We start from the raw sequence: 20,091 nt of genomic DNA, 5'->3' as shown, positions 1-20,091 counted from the left end.
TTCCAGAGGTTCTCTATTGGGTTGAGATCAGGACTCTGGGCAGGCCATGTAATTATTTTAATGTTTTCAGTTTCAAGGAACTGCTTTACCCGTTTTGCTGTGTGACATGGAGCGTTGTCCTGCATGAACACTGGGGGCTGATTGGGTGATGAACGCAGAAAAGGAACCATATGTTGTTGAAGAAGGTTCTGATAAACATTTGCATTCACTCTGCCATGTAGCTGTATAAGAGGCCCAACTCCTGCTGCAGAAAACATGCCCCAAACCATGACACTTCCTCCTCCACTTTTCACTGACTTCTTTACACACTTTGGGTTCAGTCTTTCTCCAGTTTGTCACCGAACATAATGTTTCCCATCGGACCCAAATAAATTAAACTTGCTTTCATTCAATTCAATAAATTTTTATTTGTATAGCGCTTTTAACAATGAACATTGTCTCAAAGCAGCTTTACACAGATAATGTGGTGATTAAAAGTAAATAAGTTATTTGTAAGTAAGTTTGTCCCTGATAAGCAACTGTGGCAAGGAAAAACTCCCCAAGATGGCATAAGGAAGAAACCTTGAGAGGAACCAGACTCAAGAGGGAACCGATCCTCATCTGGGTTGCACCGAATGTCCATTTGAAGCAGATATACAAATGTTGCGGGGTACAGTGATGATGATCATTTCATCACTGAAGTGAACTTTGGACCAGTTCTCCTCTGTCCACACAAGATGCTTAGTCTAGCCTTTTGATTCTTTCTGCTAATAAGAGGTTTGGTCACTGCAGAGTGGGCTTTCAGTCCAAATGCTCTTAAACGTCGAGACACTGTATGACGAGACAGCTCTTTACCCTGTTCAGCGCTGAACTGGTGAGAAATTCCAGCTGCAGTGTGGAAACGATTGCCCATTGAGATCCTCTGCAGTATCCTGTCCTGTTTTTTATTTGTCTTCCATTGATGACCAGCCTTCTTGGCGGACTTGAATGAGTTTGTGATGTTGTAAAGATTCAATATTCTTGAAATCACAGATTTGGAACGACCAACTTGTCTTGCTATGGCTGATAGGGTCATCCCTTTGGCCTTCATCTGGACAACCTGCTGCCGGAGGCTTTCATTTACTTTAGAACGGCCCACCATCTTGCAGAGTCAGTGAAACTGGAAGTTAGGCTGCCAGTTAAATAGGGGTTGACAGATAATCAAGGAAATTAGCACCAGGTGCCAGATTAACACCAATAACTGGGAGGTATCTGAAAGTGTTCTCTAATTTTGATCAGTGTGTTTTCTGCAAAATAATGGTTATTTTTTTAAATGCCTTAATTTGTGGAAAAGGTGTTCTGGTAGCATGGTATAGACAGGACAAAAACCCCTTCAACTGTTGAGCAGTGAAGATGACATTATATTAGAATTGTTCAATTGTTTATAAATTGTTTTTTAATTTTGTTTGCCAGTGTATATATGAATGAGAAAGAGAGAGAGAGAGAGAGAGAGAGAGAGAGAGAGACTTCTGACATTTTTATTCGTGTAAAAACTTCTGTAATGAGATTTTTGTGTGATGTTATTCCTGTTAAAAAAAAAAAAAAAAAAAAAAAACTTTTAAGAAGTTTAGCAAAGAAAAGACAACATTTGGGAAGCCTTATGTATACAGTATGTTCAAATGGGTCAACCCACTTTAAACAATTGTGTGACAGGAGTATTGTCAACATGTTTTTTTCACAGAATGCTGACTGCTTGTTTTGCAGTATGTTGAGAGGAAAAAATGTGTGTATGCTTGTTTGGGAAGTTTTGTTTATTATTGCAACTTTGAGCAGTGACATGGAAAATGGAAACTGTCGTTAAATTTTCGGTCTTGCCCTCAGCATTATGCTTTATTTCTGGCGAGTTATACAACTAGAAAAAAATCCAGACTAATAACATCAATAAGACCTTCGCATAAAGGAACTGTAATATTTTATGTTCAATATATCTTCTAAATGCGTCTATAGAGCAGTGGTTATATTACTTGCCTAGCTGCAGCAACAAAAACAAAACCTCAGGCTTGTAATACTAAAAGAATTCTTGCTCCACATGTGTTAGCCGGAGCAGCGCTGCAAATTAGCGTGGCCTAAAAATAAACTTGTAGTGCTGTGAGCGTTTGGAAAAATTAGGAACCCATGAGCGACAGTTCATCAGTTCATCTTATTTGAGCATGAATTGAGCAGTCTAAAGTGCTTCTGAAATCTGATTGGACAGAAGGTGTTGATTAGTTCTCTGTAACAGAAACACTGACAGATCGGCTGGATGTAGTTTAGAACACGGTACTGTAAATGGTCACTTAAACAAAACCTGCAGGTATTTAACAATAAGAAAATATGTCCACAAGTTTTCTGGGAATATATACTTAATATCTATGAAAGGAGTTCTAGGTGTTGGTGAATTTCATGGTCAACTGATTTTCTGCAATATGAAAGTGTTCAAACTGAAAAAATTTCATTGTTTGTAAACTGCTGTGGTATAAAAAAAATTTATATCCTTGCAACAAGAGAAAGTGTTATTGCCACTGGGTAACTAATGATATAAAGCCTTGTGAATAGAAAACAAACAAAACAAAAGCAGCAGGCATTTTTAATTTTCCCAGTAGCAGACTAATGCAGATGTCTAAAGCTCCTCCAAAGGTCTCAGTGTTGCGTTTATACAGCTGTTCTGTTTCGAACATCAAGCAAAAGAGCTTTGAACCAATGTTTAAAAAATATGGGGTATATGAAGAAGTATTTTTATGTCAACTTTCTTCTTCTTGTTTTAAATTTAAATGATTAAATATGAAAAAAAAAACGTCTGTGATCTACATGCAAGAATGAAACAGACAAATAAAGCTTATTGGTTTTAAGCCAAATACAGCATGCTTCTAGTGTGTTCACACAAAGAAGGAATCTCTCTACAAGTAAACCAAACAAAATCCGAACAGATGAACGTACACACTGGGTTAATAAAAGAAATAATAGAACCCCCTATTCTTGGTTTTGTAACCCCCACAGTTCATTTTAAAATGGAAACTCAAGCTGGACATGTGGCAAACTGGTGCCCAAACAAACTGGTGCCCCCCCAGTAACATCAAATCACTTCATGTATACCAAATTATAAAAAAGTTTAAAGAATAGTCTTTTAGACTTTTTTGAAGGCCTGAATCACAGAATGCTTGTAGCATTACACTGCAAATCAGTCACAGATGTTTAACAGTGTGTTTAAAGTTCCAAAAGGCCGCAGGAAAATGTGTTTTTTTGCAGAATTATTGCACAGTGACATGCCAAAACATGCATACACACCCAAGTGTACAATTTAAACCGTCTAAGAACACAACAGAGAGACAGACAGACAGACAGACAGACAGACAGACATGGCTGCGAGACAAAACCTGACACCATCATGAAATTTATGTGCAGTTGCAACATGCACAGTCTAGTAAACTGCAGAAACACACAATCCTAGTTGCAATGAAGTTCAACTAGCACAGATGTGTTGGATAAAAACAATACAGGCCAAAGTTTGTATGCAAGTCCAAGCCAATGAATAAAAATGCAGTACAACACACTTCAATACTAAATAATAGCCACAATAATCTAAACTCCTAGCTTCGCTGCCAAATACCTTTGAAGAAGTTGTGTAAAGCAGAGCCACTATTTGCATTTGTATTTGTTTTGTGCTCCGGTAAATATTCTGGTCAATCTCAGCAAAGTCTGGAAGCAAATATAACTGAAGCCAAAAAAAAAGGTTCTATAACAGGATGATTATACTAAATAAACTACACCTCAAAATCGAACACGAACTGCTTTACGAAATGCAACCTGAAGCTTTTGGTATGACCTTCACTGTCCCCTGACAAACACATTGATGAATGTACATCATGTTTTAAAACGTTTTAAGAACTAGAAGTTCTATTTTATTCGGTTCTATACATACCACTGAGTATCTGCCAGCACAGCCTCATTAGTACAATCAGCTCTGGCCTTGTATTTTTTTTTTTTTTAAATGGGACACTACTGCTACTGATCTGAAGAGCAGTACCATTCTTTTACAACAGCGGCCGAAAAAAAAAACGTGTCCGTGCACTTTCCCCTGAGCAAAGTCCCTCATACAGTACAAAGTAAAATGGAAGTCTTGGAGAGGACCTGGTCATGCCTTTGAAATCTAAACATAGCAATACTGAAAAAATCTGCAACATTCATTCACCATTGACTGGATAAATGCTATTCATCTGTCTGTATTCATTTAAAGAAAGAGAACAGGAATACCACAGTAGAGTACACAAAGTACACAGTAGGGCCTTTGTTTTTGATAAAGGTGCAGCTCTGACAGGAGCAATGGCAGGGTGTGGAATACAGTGTGTAAAACCTAAACTAAGCAAACACACATCTAAAAAAAAACCATTTACAATCAAACTCCATGACCAAACTTCAAACACTGCATGAAAATACACTACACAGTATTTTTGCTCTTACAACAGATTTTTGAAGCAATATAAAGCGGTTGAAATTAGTGCTACAACAACTAATCGATAAAATTGATAATCAGTAATAAAACTCGTTGTCAACGAATGCTGTTATCAGTTAGTTGGGCTGTTCAGTAAGGGTTAGCGTGACGGCAAGATAGCAAAGCAGTGTACACAGAGTACAGGTCAACCGGCAGCAAGAAAAAGTGTGCTTTCCAAGTCATCCAAGACATGGGAGCTCTTTTATATTAAACGCAATGAAGAGCAATGCAACCTGCAAGGTATGCAAAGTGGAGCTTGTGTTGCATTGAAGTACCACAGTGATGCACAAGCACATGAAAAGAAAACATACTGGTGTCATGGATTAAGGAGAAACATCGGCACAGTAAGCAAAAACTGTATAATCCTCATCATGCGAAAATGTAGTTTAATGAAGTGCTATTGTGTAAACTGGTTGCTTAATAAGCAAACATAATAATAATAATAATAATAATAATAATAATAATAATAATAATAAAGCAAAGCATTTTTAAAAAAGTCTAGTTTAAAAATCTGATAAAAATATATAAATAAAATAATAATAATCAATTATCAAAACAATGGTTATTTGCAGGCCTAGTACAAAATATATTAAAATTTCAATGCAATTCTTGTTTACACCACACTAGGTTAAAAACACTGTCTCCTGTATAGAGTTTAATATGCAATAATAACTACTGAATACTGAGATGGCCCCCCCTTACACTACAGAAAAATGACTTGAGGGGAAAAAAAGTGACAAGAGCTTCTATGGTTTTAGTGGATATTTCTTTGGTTGGCCTTAGATGGCACACAGCAAAATCCTATGGGTGTTCGGTCAAAAATCTTCTCCTGTTGCACCCATTTGAAGCCACTGGTTTTATTCCCTGTTCTACTAAAATGCTTAACATATTGGTGAATAACAGTGGGATTTTTTTAGCTGCCAGGTAAATTTCAGTTATGCATTGGTGAAGCATTTTACAATTTATGAAAAGCAAAATAAAATATTGCAATAAAAAGATACACCATAAATATTGGGACACCAACACAATTCTAACATTTTTGGCTCTATACACCACCACAATGGATTTGAAATGAAACGAACAAGTTGTGCTTTAACTGCAGACTGTCAGCTTTAATTTGAGGACCTTTTATCTGCTCATTGTAATTGGTATAATGAGGGAATAACACACACCTGGCCATGGAACAGCTCAGAAGCCAATTGGCCCATTACTTTTGGTCCCTTAACAAGTGGGAGGCACATATGCAAACTGTTGTAATTCCTACACCGTTCACCTGATTTGGATGTAAATGCCCTCAAATTAGAGCTAACAGTCTGCAGTTCGTTTCATTTCAAATCCATTGTGGTGGTGTATAGAGCCAAAAATGTTAGAATTGTGTTGATGTCCCAATATTTATGGACCTGACTGTAAAACAAGACAAGTCTTCTTTCACTGCAGCCTCAGCAGCACCACATACATCATCTCTAGCACAAGCAGCAACATTAACCTCATAAAATGACACTGGGTTTTCCATGCATTTTTCCGGTGCATTATGTTTTTTTCTGGGGATTCAAAATGAAGGCAAATTGGGTGTTTTTATGCAAATATTACAGGAAAGAAAACAAAAAAAAAATTTCACAAAAAAGCTTAAGAACTGTTTTTAACTGTTTTGTCTGACCTTTCGTCATGATGTCCAGACTTTTCTTGAAAAGTTCATCTTGCCAATGTTCTTTTAAGCAAAGATACAACCAAACCAATTTGCAAACCTCTCCCTAGTCAGCCATTGTGAGACAAAAAAAAAAAAAAAAAAAAAAAAAAAAAAAACAGCTATTAAATCCACACAAATATATTTGAGTTAGTGTGGTTTGCTACAGATGCAGTTTGCAAACTCTGGCTAGTGCACTCTCTGACCTAATGCAAATCAAATGAAAACATTCCATTTAATGACAATATATTATTTAACCTGCTGTTAATAATAGCTTGTTTCTCATTTAAGTTGTTGCTGTTTTCAACCTAATAGGATGCTAAAGGGCAGCAAATCCTCCTTATATGTAACTTTTTTACAAAATATTACTTATTTTTATTTATGATTTAGTAGGAGTGCAAATGTCAAAGTAAAAAAATTATTAAAATGCAGATAAGCTGTCACATATTTGCTAGAAAAATGTAGCTGCCACAGAGAGGAATCGCTGAAAATTCTGACTTCTGAGGCTCATAATGTTTTGGGTTAGTAGTTTATTAGTAGTAACAGTAGTGTAGTTTTCAGTTCTGGTTATTAGTTTCAGTTGAGAGTGCACCAAAGTACTTAATTTTGTTGTGTTGGTACTGTTTATTGCTGGCACTGGACAGTTAAATTACTATTTGTTTGTTTCTCACCACAGCTGCACTGCTGTGCACCATGTGTGTTCCGACTGTTTTAAAGGGCCTTAAAATATATATATATATATATATATGTCGATGACATGAAACGATGACATTTTCCATTTGAATATCCAGGCATATGCCAAACCTTAAATTTCTTTATGAGCACTCTAAAGAAAGGGATTTTATCTCAGACTACTTTCTTTCTTATACACCATTAATCAAGGCTCATCTGAGTAGCCCCAAACCGAAAAGCCACAGAGTACACCAATAAGGAGTTTAACAAGAATCCATGGAGCACATTCACATCAACACTAACTTTCTTAAAATTATCAGGGAGTTTATAGCATTCCTGACAATAAACTCCCCATCGCATTAAGGTGGGAAAGAGTGATTAAGAGCTTGGCCATGGGTGAGGCAGCAGGAAAGGAGTAGCTGGCCTGCTACCATTTAATTAACGCTTCTTCACTCATCAAGCCTTGTACAGACCTGTTGTAGCCTCCTCCCTAACAAATAAGCATTTTGTTGACCAAGCTGGCAGTTTCTGGCTAATGGAAAACACAGAGCTTTATAGGTTATAGAGCAGCAATTGTGCACACAGATAAACAGAATTCAGCCTGTTAACAAAGAGTCTACTGATGCATGGTGGGCATTATGTTGTGTGGGAGGCTACAAAGGGCTTAAGTTTGGCAATTTAGGAATCCAACATGCAGCATCTAGCATCTACCATATTTACTAGGCTTTAAAAACATCTTGCATGCTCTTAGTTCAGCTGGTATTAGGCATCTAACTTTAATTCACACTGCAGTTTTTTGGATAAAGAAGTGGAGAGCTGACATGCAGAGAAACCGGTTTAACTTGCTTATAATAGAAGCAGGAAGATGTTTCATTCAGGGACGCAAAAATAATCCTTGGTTTAATGGAACAAAAATAAAACAGTGTTCAGTTAAACAAGTAATGATGCTAAATATTGTGGCTGAACATGCCTCACTTTTTTTGCCATTCTGCCATACTTTATTAAAACTGACAGCACAGTGTCATACAAATGCTAAGGCAATTATAAAGCCCCAAAAAATTACATTTGTCTTAGTATTATGTGTTTTTGAAATTTGAGATTGTTGACAAAAGGCATTTTTAGACACCTTGGTCTTTATCAAAAGAAAATGTGGATCTAAGCAGATTCTTATACAACTAAAAAGGCCAACATGATCCTTTGAAGAGCTTTCATTATGGATCCTCATTCTTCTTCAATACATTCCAGATTGTTTTAAAATCACCTTGTGTTGCTTGTGATGTGTTACAATTTTTTTTTTATTTGGCTTTGGACTGGCTACTAATTATTAAAACACATTTTCTCCAGCCCTGTACTCTGGCTGCATGCCAAGGTACAACGTTAGTTCAGGTAAGATCAGGTTAAGATAAGACACACATTATTGCTGGTTAATTGCTCTTAATGCTTTATAATGAACACATACCAAGGAATTACCAGACACCAGCAGACAACAGCATTTTACACGTGTTACAGTAGTTCAGAGCAGATATTCAGTAGCTTTCACATCACTCACCTGAACAAAGTATGCCCTTGTGGCGAGCACAGGAAAAGTCATCACACTCGCAGTACATGCCGTAGATTTTGCCAAACTCGGACTCGTAACACCGGCAGTAGTTACAGCTGCATTCCCCACGCCCACTGCAGACCTGTTTTCCTTTAGCTTCACGGCAAGCTGAGAGGTTCAGACTGCCTACTTCTTCCTCCTCGCACTCACAGTTGGTGCCATGGTAGCCTGGTTCACACTGACATGTGCCACATGTGTAAGTGCCAGCATTGCTACAGTGTTTGCTGTGGGCCTGAGCAAAGCGTGTGCAGTTACAATCACACTGATAATCCACAGAGACTTCCAGACTATCTTTAAAGCCCACAGGCTTAATTGTGAAACTCTTCTGGGTGCCTGGAGGAGGACAGCTATGGGCAGCCACACTTATGTTGAAGGAAACCTAAAGCAGAGAATAGTTTCTTTTCAATTGTAAGTTGGTATCTGTAAATCTTTTGTCATTTCATACACATTAGGTTTAAAGAACATCAAATAATGATTCAGTAAATTAAGAAAGCATATAATTAAATAATTATTGTAATCTAAACATAAAATATTTATGCCAGAAGGCATCAGAAGGAATCACTAAACAAATTATAACAATAAAAAAAAAAAAAATACATTGGCTTAATGGTTATGTAACTTGAAAGTGAAGGCGTCTGCCTCAGTTTTTCATGCATGATCTTAATCTTTCCTTACAGGAAGGAATCAGGGCCAGCTCAATGACTATGGAATAAATGAATAAAGGAGTTCGGAATAAATCACACATAATTACAGCAGATGACAGGAAGCCCACCCTTTTGATTGGCCTGAGTAAGAAAGGAAGCTCTGACATGGGAAACAGCTGATACTAGACAAGCTTGTTCAGACATGATTCATATACAGGCATTCAGCCGATTTATCAAATGATTAAATTATTGATGGCTTTGCTCTTGACTATGTATTTTAGTCCAGAACGACGATTGGTACACACTAGGAGATTTACACAAACATACTTTTTAAAGCAATATTTTAATAGTGGTCTACAAGAAGATAAGATGCTTAAACAACCCTTACATGACTGCCCCCAAAAACAAAACAAAAAAAAAAAAACACCACGCGTATAAACGAGTTATTAAAGTGGCTTTGAAGCCCAGCAGGGAGGATTAGAGAATGAAACACCTTTAAAACTACAAAGTGTGTCTGGTCTTTACTAGCTAGGAATTGACAGAGAAGACAGACTCAACATAAGCTAGGCTTTTGGTGCTCTCATAAATGAGATGTCTAAAGGAATGATGCGTGGCGAAGCTTGTCAGTGATACCAAGTAGTGAACAATACAATACAGTATAATATCTTCATTTTCCTTTAGTACATGGAAGATTTTATGCATTACAATAAAAGTGATCAATGAAGAGACTTTTATAATTATACTCTTAATTTTCCAATACATTTTCACATTTCATGACATACATCATGATATTATAGGCTGGCTAAGAGAAGAACCAGCAACATTGCTTAATTACTTAATTTAATTTAACAAGTAAAACGTTGACCCAATTACATGTTACCGGGCGGACCACTAAAGAGCATTGTGACTTTAATAAAATAATGTTACAATTCTCAGCTCTACCACAGAAATACCAAACCTCTGCTATGAATCTGGATATTTATCCTTAGATAACAAAGATAAATGAATAATCCAAATGATAACTGAAGAGGCAAGAGAATAAGAGTCACATGAAACTTGATCAAAATCAGAGCGGTGCTAATTAGCAGGACATATGAATCACGAGGGTGCAGGCCGGATAAAATGCTAGTGTCTATGAGACAGGGATAAAAGAAAAAAAACGTGTACAGTGTATGGATAGATAGAGGAAATGGGCTGGGTAGGTCGAGAATGGGTAGAGAGAGACGATAGAATTAGACACATGATGGCTGAAATTTCAGTTCCTATCTTTACTGTTTCTTCAGAGTATGCATGTTTCATTTGAGACACTTCCCCACACCAGATTACATTTTAGAAAAGAAAAAAAAAAAATAATAACGATTGCAATGTATATTCAAGTGGTCCTGACCCTAAAGCCTAAAACAAAAAGTTGTAATAGCTTCCACTCTACTGGGAAGGTTTTCCTCTAGTTTTGAAATGTGATTCTGCATATTAATGTGCTTCCATTAAATTAGTTCAGTAACAAATAAGGTTTTATTTACAATTAAGGTAATTGAGGAAATATTTATAATTTCAAAAAATATAATTGGACCTATAAATAACATGCAGAAGACATCCAGAATTTAAATAATGTGACATCTTACCATTTCTTTATAGGATTAGTTCAATCTGTTATGTATGGGGCTTTTAGTAAACTCAGACTTGAATCCTACTGTGGTGAAAAGAATTCAAGATTAGCTTTAGAATGCTTGCAAGAGCTTGTTACTAAGGCTCTTCTCTGCTCAGAAAAGACCTTACACTATTGTGTGAGGCCATTGAGATGCAGCGTCAGGCTTCTCATAGAGGCTACTAGAGGCCTGCAAATGACACATGGGCTCAGGGCTGTGCTGTGTCCTGCTTTAGAGGACAAACTGCCATGTTTTTTCATGGTTCCTCCATGATAAAAGCAGACAGAGCGAGGCTTATTCCACTGGCTAGGCTTTACCATTCACTCAGACTATTCATCCTTTTTCTTTTGTCTCAGCCTACATTCAATTCCATTGAAGAAACAGGAGAGGAGGACACAGAAGAGCTTGAGCGATGATTCCTTGAAGGCCAACTAGTGTATAGTAGCGTAAACCAACTCACAGTATGACATATCTGTAGTACAGAATTGTGTTTATATATTTGTAGTCATAAGGAAGTCAAAAACATTCAATTTGTCTAAGCCATATTGAGCCAGTTCATGTAAATGAATTACTATTATTACAATTTTACACTGTTGAAAACTTGCACTTTATCTACTTTATCTTTAAAATAACTGCAGAAATTGCATGGGATTTTACTACTGTACTAATGTTTAAACATTGGTTTCATTCCAAATAAATGAAATACCAAATCTGAAGAACAAATGTTGGCTAAAACAATCTCAAGCAGGCTGATCAGGGTCATTCATGTTATCAGTCTGAAGGAAAAGAACAGCTAGTGCTGGCACAAAACAGCACACAGTAAAGTTGCAGTGAGTTCAAGTGACAAAACATTTTTCATGAATCTAGATTTGCAGAAAACCACAACAAGGTTAGCTTCCACATTTTTTGGTACAGGCTCTGACCTCATAATAAGTGTAAACACTTGTGTATTGGACATAAGTTTAAAAAATAAAAATAAAAATGGGAATCAAATACTTTACAAACCTGCAAACTTTAAATTCTCTCAAATCACACTGTTAAATTCAGACAGAGAAGCATATATAACCTTGTTATTTTCAAGATATAGCAAAAAAAAAAAAAAATCGTGCCCTTTAAACTGAACTTTTTTGAGGTTTCAAAATGGTGGCCTCTGTAACTGCTTACTGTGATAATCCTGCCAAAGTCTAAATTAAGATCACAAGTTCATGGTAAAATGAATGTCACTGCGCTCATCTGACACTTAACTCTTCCCTCAGTCAAAATTAAACTAAAAAGAAATTTTAAACATATAAAATCATGAGCAACATCGATCTCACCGTGTCTCCAATCTTTAAATCAGCACACTTGCTCAGGCCTGATAGAGGCTTGCCATCTTGACATGTGGCAGTGAAAGCCAGGCTGAGGTCCTCCGGATGATCCCACACACTTAGCTCCACCTTAGAGCGAATGTTCTACACACAGAGAAGGAGAAAAATATTTGGTTCCACAAAAAAATTCTTGATGCAACCAGACAAACTAACAAATAATAAATTATAACAATATGGACTCACATTATGCTATTCACATTTTAAACAAGTTAATCCATTGCTATTTAGTTTGTTTATTCTTATCTATGGTGGTGTACTTCTAAACATAGTCTGAAAGCCTTTTGGTTATTAAATTGTGGTTCAAATAGTGTTCTCGTTTAACCTCAATATTGTATCTAATGCAGAAAATGGATGATTATGTATAAGAATGTTTCTATGCATAAGCAATCATTTTACATGACAGTTGCCTAGTTTTAGGCCATCAACACATGACCGCCTGCCATCTTAAAGTACAGTATTAAGTGAAAAGTTAAGTAAACAGGACACCAAGTTGTGAAAAATTTACTCATCTAGTCAGTCAATAAAGTGTCCTTTTCCCTCTCCTTTTTGTAAACATCAAATATCATTGGTCCCAAACAGTTTTGTCCAGCACATTCCACAAAACACAGGGCATTAACATCCTACTGTCTTTCTAACAATAACCCTGGAAACCCTGGTTTTAGAAACTTGCCAAAAATGGAGCGCAAACATCTGGTGTGTCTAAAGTCTATCTACTCTGTACTATTCTTTAAAAAAAAAAAAACACACACACACACACACACACACACCCACCCACAAAAGCCAGATCACACCAGACCTTCCCTCTGTTAAAAAATTCATTTCTTGTTAAAATTATTAATGTTTGAGCTGGGGTTTTTTCATGATGTAAGAGGCATGCAGAACATAACAAAACAATTTTATTAAATCAATCTAAAAATGAATCAACAATGTATGACGCAAACAATTGGGAGGTTTTCATTTCCTTTTTAGCTTCTGGCTTGCTCATGAAAGAGCAAACACTATAGATTTTTGTTTTGATTTCTCATATGTTAAAATAGTCTATAAAAATTTGCAAAACCTGTAAAAAAAATTTAAAACAAATAATGTAAACTTACATTATAGGCATTAACAATTAGCTGGATTATGTTTTTTGAGCTTTGGTCAAGAATCTCCACTGTTGTTCCTGGGATTAATGCAGTGAAATTCTAGAAGAAATAAAAACTGGTCATTAAAAAAAGCTAAATAAAATATACATTACCAGGTATTATGAGCTGATTAACTTACAATACCTTATAAAGAACATAATGCCTTTTGGTCACAGCAAAAATCAGAAAAATGTTGTTTTCAGCAAGCTTTTCCCCAAGGAGAGCTAATGAAGGGTAGTCCTGAAGAGGAAAACATATAGAAAACCATATGTGAGCATGCTAAATACATTTATCCCGTCACTATGAGCACATTACTCTTCTTGTTCAACACTCTGTAAAAGGAAATGACTACTCTTTCAGGTCTCTTGCTTTGTTTACATGCCCTTTCACCCACACCCTTTCAAAATAGCTAAAATGATGTTATATATTTTTTTAAATGGTAAATGTGACTGTGATTTGAAGGTGTTGTAATTGAGAAAAATCTAAATCTATGCACTCTAAAACAGCACATCAGAGCCTTTACTAACTAACGAATGTGTTTTTTCACCCTAGTTCTTGTAATTGTTAGTTAGAATTAGTTAGTAAAGGCTCTGATGTGCTGTTTAGAGTGCATTGAAAAGAAACTAGGCTAAAGAAATAGTATTGCAGTACATAACATAGTGTTGACTAAAGTAATCCAGTAAATACATCACTTTGTGTTTACACTGCCAACAAAAAGCCATATGTGAATGTTTTGGCTTTGTTCATCTACATAGTCAGCTTTTTACTATACTGCTACAATCTTCTGTAAACACAAATGAATCCACCTACAAAACAAATCATTCTACTACCAGTCATAATGCTATAACTATAATGCTTAAAATTTACGTACGTCACCGTTTTTGATACACGTACATTCGCAAGCATTAAAGTTATAGCATCACAATGCACCACTGTGAAGTACATCAACTTTAAACATGTTTTTAAAATATTTTAGGTCTACTTTCAATTCTCTTTGTGGTTTTGAACCTACTTGTTTGCTGGCTGACTACAAAATCAATCAATCAATTAATCAATCCAGCTCAAGCATGAAACCTGCTTGTTTACGGTACCCTGGGCTGCTAATTTGTCAATCCATAAATCATACCACATTCTTTTAGATGCATTGCATAGTTAATTCAGGGTGTCTTTACTGTAAATAGTTTGAATAAACCTAATTTTACATTAGGTTTATGAATTTTCTCTTCACTGTTCCCTTTTACCTTAGGTCTCACTTCTGAAAAGAAAATCATTTGATAAAATTTCCCTCAAGTATGTCCAGCTAACATGGAAGAAATGGGACATTAATTCCACGTCTAACAAAAGAATTAAGATCTGAACTGGAAATCAAGTCAGCAAAAGTGAAAAGTTTAATTCAAAAAGTGGTGTTCATATGTGTCCATTAAAAAAAAGAATGCACACCACAGATGTTTTACTGCCATTTGATTCACCATACTTAAGTAATCAGTTTAGAATTTTAAAAGGAGGCTTCGCCTACCATCTTTGTTGAAGCACTGTACTCGTTTTTATCATTCAGGTGGCACTGTCCATCATGAGGCTGAACTAAACCAGCCAGTTTGCCATCCAAAGCCAGATGTGGTACATCATCTGTAGCAAAGACCAGCAGGTGATAGGCCTCTTTCCTCCAACCAATTTTCTCCTAGCAGAAATGGGGAGAAACTTGTGTTAAGCCCTATTTTGAGCTTTTACTTTCAGCTAATTATTAAGTGTGATGAGAAAAATCTAAAGAATTGTAAGAAAGAGTTAAACACAGCAAAGCATTATAATACTTTTAAAATGGCTAGATAAGCACCACATTTTTTTTCAATACTTCCAACTTCCATAAATATAATAAGAACAACCCTCTATTTATCCATGCCACTATGACCAGTTCAAAATAATTACAAAAAAAAAGAAAGAGACAAATAAAATTAGCTTTGGCCAAATGATGGAAAAGAGCATGCCAAACAAAAGGCAGAAGTCTAGTTATACTTCATAGAGCTGCACAAACCTGGTCATTTTTCCAAGGAGAGAAATAATTAACTGTTCAGAGCAAACCATTATCAAAAAGAGATACGAGAGTGCCTCTCCCACACAGACCAAACAATTCAATGTTTGCCAAAATAAAGTGAATGGTCTCTACTGAGTTTTAGCACTGGGCTATCAGTGTATAAACAATCTAAGTAGGCAGCAGGACAAAACTTCAGCCATGACCCATAACTGACCTTGCAAACAGCCGTCTGGAGAATAGCATCAAATCCACCTTCTGGCGCATCCCTGTTCCGTGACACCACCTGCTTCTGCACCTCCTCATTAAAACGGTCCACTTTGTCAGTCAGAGATAAGTGATTACGGAACCCAAAGGATGGGACACAGCTTGGGAAAGGCTTGTATCTGTAATTAGTATCAGGATATCAGATCTTAATATTTTTATTATATTGATTTATTTTTTAACATTTCACACAAATTTTTATACTGTATGGCAGATATGTAAAGTAACAAAGCATAAATACTGTACTTAGGTCTGATTTCTGAAGAAAATTTATGTTATATACATTTTTCCTTTACCTAATACTTTTGAATTTTAGTGATTACAGGAGAAAATATCTTCTTTGTTCTAATTGCATCATTATATTTATCTATATAAAAAGTTGTAATCACTTTTGCAAGAAGTGTATTGAAATTCCTAGAGGGAATAGAAACTAAATGAGTGAGAACAAGAATGAGACTTTAATCTGTTTGAACTTAAACAGCACATCGGTTTTAACATTAAATTGCTAGCTTACATTTAAAAGATTGTATTTTATTAATTTCTTAAAGGGAAACACATTTACCATCAAATATTAGTGTGAGAGGGTTTTTCCCCCCTCGTGGGATTATTCCTTTAACATTTATTTTCAGATTTTTAAATATTCAAGTTCATAGTCTTTTCTGAGTAAACTTTTTGAAGGGATTTAGAAATGTGTTTTTTAAATAAAGGTGTAACTTACATTCCCTGAGTCACTAATTTACTAGGCAGTGGTATGTTATGAGGGGGAAAAAAGACTAAAAGACTGAGGGCCACCTACAATCAACAGTAATAGAGGACTAACCTATATGGTCACTGATGCATGTAGGCAGCAGGGTAATTGCCCTTCAGGGACAAATTCTCAGTCTGTCAGCTTTCCTTTGTGATTGTATTGTGATGTTACATGTAATTTAAAAAATTGTGTCAATCATCCCAATACTCACTCAATATTGATAAAAAAAGAAAAAAAAAAAAAAACACAAAAAAGAAAAAACTTGTTCTATGCTAATACCACACAAAAATGTGACCGCTTAAGTGTACAGCATTTATTCTTACTAACAAACACATTTAGTGATGGCTGATCTAGAGTGTGTTTTCACTGCACACCATGTGTTCAATGCATTTGAGCAAGTGTGAAAGCTGTATTGTAAAAGTCATCAACTGGCAGACTGATATCTCATGCTAAGCCCAGCAAAAGTACTTTAGTGGGACAAAGAATTAATAGCAGAGCCAATGTATAGGAAACTAGCAATATTTAAAAAATATGAACCACCGTGGTTTCTGAAACATGTTCCCTTTTGTGGTAGATCCAATTATACAAACACATAAAATAACCTTACAAATGGACAGAGCAGTATAGGTTTATTTTCTGCACTTGACATTGAACATTTCTCTGCTGAGGGTCTTTGATTTGACATTATTAAATTTAACACTAATGTTTAAGCAGTAGAATGTAACTTTTGCCGCCCCTCTTCATCCAGACTTTTGTGAAATCTTGACCAGTAAAAACCTTTTGGTTGAATTCCCATGCGGAGAACTTTCACTTTGAGAAAATTATTGTTAGTTCCCTTTCCAAACACTGTCTATACCATGTTTGAAACTGTGGTTTGTTTCTTTTTTAAGTTTTAAATGGCAGGAAAGTGTATGTTATAGTCTCTTATAACAATTTCCAACTGTGTGTTGGTCTTGTATAGTATATTAAGTGAGTAAGGCAGTAAGGCCAGAGCCACTGAGCAGTATCTACCAAATGCAATCATAATTCTTACTTATACACAAGTAAGAAAAAAACTGCAACACATGATCTTTGTTAATTGAGTTATGTTCTTGCTTTTTACATGTACACAAAGAAAACAAAAGGACACGACACAATTGGTAAGCACTACAAATGAAAAGCTTGAAACATCACAAAGAAGCTAGTGCTGCTTCATGAAGACCTCATTGCTTACCCATTGCAGGGGTTCTCCTTATACTTGGGAGCTGTGTATGAAAAAGGAGACAAATTCTTATCCACAAACGTCCCAAAGGCAAGACGGAAATTACTTGTGAGCTTCTTCATCTCTTCAGCCAGCTTTGTTCCCAGGTTGCGAATAGTATCCAGGTCATCCTTCATGGACAGAGAGAGGTCCATCAGGTAGTACAGATCAACAGGATAATCCTCAACAGGACGAACCTGCACCTCAAATGAGGTCGGATGACCTGAATAAGTTTAAACACACACAAATAGATCAGCTTTTTTTCCCCTAGCAGCGATATTCCTTTAAGTGTACACTTTAGACATTTGGCAATTCCCATATGTATCCATACTTGCAAACAAAAGCCATACCCGGCCTCAGAGTGAGTGAAATCTTCTGTGGCTGGATTTGGATGACATCATACTGAGCAGACATGGAGCCTTTGGAGCTCAAGGGTTTATTCTTTAGAATGGAACTAATACTCCTCGGGTTTTCAATAAAACGAGCCTTGCAGCCCCTTTTCAGCAAGTTCTGGCTCAAATCACATTGTGACATGAATGTCCTTCCCCTTCCAAAATTCTGATTAAAAAAAAAAAACACAGATGTTAGTTTGTGCTGCAGAGGTACAACAGGCTTACTGACAGCTTCTGAGCAACCATTAAATCTTGTAAGATAGCTTTAACATCTCAAAGATTTCAAATATTCTGAGTTCAGCCATTTCAGCAGTCGATAGAACAGAGCGAATATCACATACTGATACAATACTGATATTTTGATAACCAATATTTGCAAAGTAGAACTGCATTTAGGCTTTAAGACAAACTGCAAAAGGTACAGCAATGGGCCTTAAGTTTAAACATTTTAAAATCTAAAATGTTTATTAGATTAGTTAACATTTTGAAAGTATATACTACAGATACAAAATATGCATTGAAAAGCAGTGATTGTCAAAATTGGTCCAAAATCTGGACGTTATAGTGGTGGAAATCACAGACCACCATTCTGAAAACTTTTATGTTTTTGAGACTTATAGTTATTAGCCTCAGTAACATGTAGGTTTAAGAATCATGTTCGTTTGGAGGAAATGTCAAGCAGAATCAAAAGCTCCATGCGTGCAACTAAACAAGCTGCGGTATTATTGTACATATTTGAATAACCAGCCATAATTATTGTGAGTTGCATTGAAATACTGTAGAATTGTGAAATTGATTTTGCAGTTAAAAATAATTATGACTTCAGAAATCTCAGGAACTCCTAGAGGTTCTGTCTCTGGGGTACACTGTTGTACTTGTTTACCTGAAGGTCTCTCTACTACAAGTGAAGCATTATAAAAATGTTGTGAACTTGTGTTCTGCTTTACCTCCTGAGAGCACCAGGCACAGCTCGGGTGAAGCAGGAGACATTCTTCACAAGATGTGGCACTGCCACTGATACATACATTAACACCTACACCATGGACAAAGGATAAATGATAGAACATGAAGGCTGCTGGTGGTCATGAAGATAAAGTTCCAGTAACTTTTCAAACAGATACAAAATGCAGGTGGATCATTTCACAATAAGGAAATCATTTCATTATAAGGAACGCGTTTACCTCTGGCTGTGTGACTACAGATGTGCAGGATAATGCCGGGTAATAAAAGGAGAGCTGGTTGGCCACAGAGCCGAAAGCTCCACATGATGGCTACAAAAGTCGAGAAAGGCGACAATCGGAAAAAGTACAAAAGACAACACTGGGTTGATTCACGGAAAGTAAACGTTATCCTTTAGATGACTTATTGGAGGGATCTTCTCTTGGTCCATCCCAAATTGACCAAACTGGCGAGCCGTCTGTGAACAAACCCGCACAGAAACTGTTCTTTGTAACACACAGGGTTTAATCCATACCGTCTCATCGCCTTCCCGTCCTGCATTTCCAATGAATGTTAAACAAGCGACAGTAACCGCGTGTCGCTTCCAAACACACGCGCAAAACACATCGCGGACACGTGAAACGCGTTTTTTTCTTTTAAAGGAAGAAAAAGAAACAAGGACAGGACGTAAAACACAGATCAAAATCTACGAGTGTTTCACTGCAGAAGTTTGGAGATTGCTTTCCTTTACTCCGCCCATTCCACAGGAGAGGAGAGAAGAGGGAGAGGGAGAGGGAGAGGAGAGGAGAGGAGAGGAGGAAGGCGCTCACATTACATCACAGTTCCATGTCCAGCTCCAGACTTCACCCCTCTGCTCGCAATGCATTAGATTACAGTTTTAATTAGAAACTAGTGGTCAGGGTGCTCATCTCACATTTACATCTCCAAACACTCTGCTACTGACGTGCACACTGAATCTCAGCTCTTCATAACTGATTGACTTTTATAAAAGTGGTTTTAGCTGGAAAAAACAACTCAATATTGCACTACTCATGAAATAATATTATGCTTTAGTCTATTTCAAACTAGGCCACGCCACCTACTGCTAAAGATGAATAACACACTGTGTTAGTGCACTACATGTCCCACAGGAAGTGTTCTGGATTTGAGCCAACTGTTACGTGAACTAAGAATGGCCGGTCACGTGATCCTGATTGAGCACGCACTAAAGCCAGGATTAATCTGCAGGATTAATGTTG

The 20,091-nt window shown here is 36.5% G+C and overlaps 1 protein-coding gene across 3 annotated transcripts in view; it reads right to left on the bottom strand.

The window, feature by feature from the left end:
• Nucleotides 1-20,091, bottom strand: part of itgb5 (integrin, beta 5) — a 33,849-nt gene that overhangs the window by 13,504 nt on the left and 254 nt on the right. The window contains exons 1-11 of one of the 3 annotated variants that reach the window (XM_046845195.1): nt 19,663-19,963; nt 19,075-19,164; nt 18,841-18,926; nt 17,852-18,059; nt 17,475-17,724; nt 15,467-15,635; nt 14,740-14,901; nt 13,368-13,463; nt 13,194-13,283; nt 12,049-12,183; nt 8,392-8,821 (exon numbers count right to left, since the gene is read on the bottom strand). In XM_046845195.1, coding sequence (XP_046701151.1) covers nt 8,392-8,821; nt 12,049-12,183; nt 13,194-13,283; nt 13,368-13,463; nt 14,740-14,901; nt 15,467-15,635; nt 17,475-17,724; nt 17,852-18,059; nt 18,841-18,926; nt 19,075-19,159 — 1,711 coding nt within the window. In that variant the 5' untranslated portion in view covers nt 19,160-19,164; nt 19,663-19,963. Of the gene's footprint in view, nt 1-8,391; nt 8,822-12,048; nt 12,184-13,193; nt 13,284-13,367; nt 13,464-14,739; nt 14,902-15,466; nt 15,636-17,474; nt 17,725-17,851; nt 18,060-18,840; nt 18,927-19,074; nt 19,612-19,662; nt 19,964-20,091 lie in introns of those variants that run through there. The other 2 variants (XM_046845196.1, XM_046845194.1) reach the window with 2 other exon arrangements.

The sequence above is a fragment of the Silurus meridionalis genome, chromosome 3 (assembly GCF_014805685.1).
Source record: "Silurus meridionalis isolate SWU-2019-XX chromosome 3, ASM1480568v1, whole genome shotgun sequence".
In the NCBI taxonomy this organism is placed as follows: Eukaryota; Metazoa; Chordata; class Actinopteri; order Siluriformes; family Siluridae; genus Silurus; species Silurus meridionalis.
This window is presented reverse-complemented; position numbering and strand designations above follow the sequence as displayed.